The 4105-nt window shown below is 39.9% G+C and overlaps 1 protein-coding gene across 1 annotated transcript in view; it reads left to right on the top strand.

The window, feature by feature from the left end:
• The window catches only part of LOC106536185 (transcription factor COE3), a gene marked incomplete in the record, with an annotated part of 38767 nt that overhangs the window by 15259 nt on the left and 19403 nt on the right, over window positions 1–4105 (top strand). The window contains 1 exon segment of the mRNA XM_014033393.1: window positions 40–108. Coding sequence (XP_013888847.1) covers window positions 40–108 — 69 coding nt within the window.

Below are 4105 nucleotides of genomic sequence, written 5' to 3'. Positions count from 1 at the left end.
CCACCACCACCACCACCACCACCACCAACACCTCTGCAGTCGGTGCTGTGATAAGAAGAGTTGCGGCAACAGGAACGAGACCCCTTCAGACCCAGTCATCATCGACAGGTAAGAGAACTTCACCCCTTTTTGAACTCAGGGGCCCTGACGTGACACTGTGCCTGTCATTGCAAACACAAACTGTCTAAGCTCACACACACATGCACACACACACACAAACAGGGAAGAAACGGTTGCAGAAAACACATCAAAACCATAAAAAGAGAATCTGATTTGCCAGCGAGGTTTCTCTTTGATGAATCAGAACATGCAGGCCTCACAAYGAAGGCCACAGGTTGTTGAAGTTGTTGTTTTTTTAGCAGCATAAATGCTCTGAGTAAGCAAAAACGTGTGAAAGAACAGTAAACCCGCCTCCGGCGGCGAGTGTGAAGTGAAGCAGCGACCGCCGAGCAGTCGAGCTCTGCTTCTAGTGTGGTCAAGCTGGTGTTTGTGTGGTTTCACTGATGACTTAACTGATGAGCAGTTTGGGTTTACAGCTACAGCTTGGGAGTGCGTGCGTGCGTGCGTGCGCACGCGCGCGCGTGTGTGTGTGTGTGTGTGTGTGTGTGTGTATAAGTGTCACTCAGGCCTTTGCTGTTTTTTTTACACACACAAGGAGTTTTCCTTGAGCGTAGGCCTTTTCCTCCTGCTGCCATAAACTGCCTCTGGGCGATGCCGGGTGCAGTCGTTTGAAGCTGCATGTGGAAAAAAGTATAAATGGCTGATTTGGTTGTGTGAACGCAAAGGATTGCAATCCTAAATATGAAATTTAATATAAAAATTATAATAAATGTTATCCTGAACTACACTGTATCAAATGGTGCAGTTTGAGTTTACTCCAGTAATTTTCCAGAAAAAGATGAAACCAGATGTTTACATACACTCWAACCAATCCTTACAATCTTTTATTCAGCCAAAAGGTCCACAAGGTATTTTTAAACTGGTTTTAACACTGATATGCTAAGCAAGAGCAGAATGTTAGATTATTAATCTTGTTAACCTGGATTTTTTTTCTTATTTTAAGAAGTCTTAAGTCCCTGTCACACTAAACAACTTATGCCAACTTATGAACAGTYTAAAGACATCCACGTTGAAGATGGAATAGAAAAWATCAACAGGAGGCTTGTTTTCAGTGTGTACATAATGTAATTCAAACAAATTGATCAAATAAATAACTTTTTAAGCAATTTAGACATTAAAAATGTTTCATAAGTTGTCTAGTGTGACAGGGCCTTTACTGAGTACAATTATCTATTGTAACTGCACTGGCTGATTAGTTCAAGTAACAGGAAACGATTCAGACTGTAATCTATTACTTTTAACTTATTTTAGATAACTTATTTTTTAATTCAAAATACAGTAATTTTTGTTTAAACTACCTGAAATTAAATATTTTTTAGATCAGTTAGGATTTTCAACATTTTTACAATAATTTCCCCCCAAAAYAAAAKAGATTRTTTATATTGCTTTCTTTAAAGGTGTGTTTTTATATGCTAATGCCTTGAAACAAGCTGGGAAAGGCCAAAKGAGGAGGTCATAGCTTTGGAARCTTTGTTAGTTGAAAACTAACCATGTGTGGATTAACTTTAAGGCACATCTCCAACACACACTGCCTCTGTGTGTGTGTGTGACATCATGGAAAAAGAGATCAGCCAAGAAATCAGTTGTCAACCTCCACAACTTTGGTTCGTCTAAAGTGCCACGTTTATCTGCTCAGACTTTTACATACAACTATAAACACCCATTGACCAAAAAAAATACAATTTTGGGGAGTGGTGACACAGAGGTCAGAAAAGACTTGATCGGAAGGTCACCGGTTCAACCAGCCCCACTTTGGGCCCTTGAGCAAGGCCCTCAGCTGCTCCCTGGGTGCAGTAATTGGCAGCCCACTGCTCCACATGCSTGTTCACATGTGCGATGGGTAAAATGCTGAGAATTAATTTCCCCTCTGCGGCACAATACATGCTAMTAAAATCTAAAGCATCTAAAAACAACACTGTGGAAATGTCCTGTCAGCATACAGCTCAGATGTCTTCCAGAGTTAACATGCTTTGGTGTGAAAGTGTGTATCAACCCTCCAAAACAAAACAAAACAAAAAAAAACCCTAAAAAGATTGCTGGTTGAAGTTTGTGAGAGAGTTTTATTATCCAGAGAAAACAAGTCTCGTGCTGACACAGGCTGAAAGGCCACTCATTGAGGGAAAAGTCATTACTCCATTTGAAACAGTAAAAAATAGATTAAAGTTTGCAAACAAGGATAAAAACCTGAAATCTGGATCTGTTTTTCGGTCTGCTGAAACTAAAACTGAACTGATCCTTATTGACAATAGCTACARTTGCAGGGGAGAAAAAAAAGGAATTCTGCAAACCTGATATCACCACGGGGTATACGGGGGTGGCCACATCACAATGCAGGATTGTTTTGCTGCAGGAGGAACCAGAAAAGACGTAGAAATACTGGAGTCACATCTCAAGACACCAGCCAGGAAGGTCCAATTTGGACAAAGTGAAACAAATACACACTGACCCTCAGCATACTGCCAAATTAGTTACAAAGTGGCTTAAAGACAACAAAGTCATTGTTTTGGAGTGGTCCTGATTTCCACCACATTTGTGTGCAGAGCTGAAAAAGGCATACGTGAGCAAACTGGCCTAAAAACCTGATTCAATYACACCAGTTCTGTCAAATAACAGGGAATGGGACAAATTTCCAGCAAACTATTGTAAAACACTTGTGAAAAGATGCCCGTATTTGACCCAAGTCATACAATTAAATGTCAATACAATACTAAATACTGAGAAAATGTATGTAGTTGAAGAAAGTACTGTAATAAAAGAAATATCTCGTTTGCTGGGCTTTTATCAAAACTATTGTTGGAAATCCTAACCTACAACAGAAAAGGTTTAGTCTGTTTCATTATCTAACWGTGAGAAAAATAATGGTTGTGCATCTTTTAAACAATGAATAAAAACATCTGGTTTCAGCTGCGTATTGATTTTCTTATTTCTTTCAGCTGCTCCCCTCTGTTGGGGTTCTCACAGTGAGCGAACTCGTGTGAGAGATTTGGCAAATGATTTATACCGAATGCCCTTCCAGATGTAACCCGGGCTTAAACCTGTGGCTTTAGGATTACAAGACAGCTGCATTGACCACCAAAACTACCTCGTCCTGCCCAAATATACGTACTGATGTGCAAATTTAAAATAAGTGTACACACTCAATGTAAACAACTTGCTCAAATCCCCCACGAAAACCACGAGGATGCTTGTGTTGCATAATCGACCTACACTGGGCCGGTTGTAGTCGGTGTACGTAAACAACGGCAGCAGAATTGAACAATCATAGAATCTCACAAAAGATGTTTATGTGGAAACATGAGAATGAATCTGCAGAGAAACGTGAACGAAAAGAGAAACAGCATGTAAGATATTTGAGGTTATAGTTTTTTTAACGACCTTTTTTACTTGCAACTTTACTCGGAAAATTTGAGCTTAATTCCAAACACACGCTTCAAAGATGTCTGACTTCTCAATCCCAAACTGCTYTTCTATAGACGTYGTCATTGTTGACCTATTTTCAGTCACTCGGGCTGTTTTTGTAGGTAAACACATTGTAGTTGGCATTCAGTCATACATTTTGCTTACACGTTTTTATTTTAATAAGAAAACAAAACAAAATTTCTCATTGATATGGGAAAAATGAGCTGATTGAGTTTCATACTTCAGGATATTTCTTTTTACCCATCCTCAGGACACTACAGCTTTAATGTGTTTTGATTGACAGCAGCTGCTCTGAACACGACTGATGGGGTGTCTTTACACGTTGAGGTGGTTTTCCGTGAAAGTCGCAGCAGTTTGTTTTTGTGTTCTATGTCATTTTGTGTGTGTGTGTGTGTCGGGGGGGTGTCTTATTTGAATTTGTCACGTTCAACTGTATTTGTGTGAGTGTTAATGAGGCAATGACCTGTGCTATCTGATGAACGCAGCTGTCCTGTTCTCTGCTGTTGCTTTGTCAGAAGCTACTCCTTTACCTGTTTGTATGTATGTGTGTGTGTGTGTGTGTGTG

Source organism: Austrofundulus limnaeus, unplaced genomic scaffold, assembly GCF_001266775.1.
Source record: "Austrofundulus limnaeus strain Quisiro unplaced genomic scaffold, Austrofundulus_limnaeus-1.0 Scaffold1722, whole genome shotgun sequence".
Taxonomy (NCBI): domain Eukaryota; kingdom Metazoa; phylum Chordata; class Actinopteri; order Cyprinodontiformes; family Rivulidae; genus Austrofundulus; species Austrofundulus limnaeus.
The sequence above is the reverse complement of the archived record's forward strand: the minus strand, read 5'-3'. Positions and strand labels throughout refer to the sequence as shown.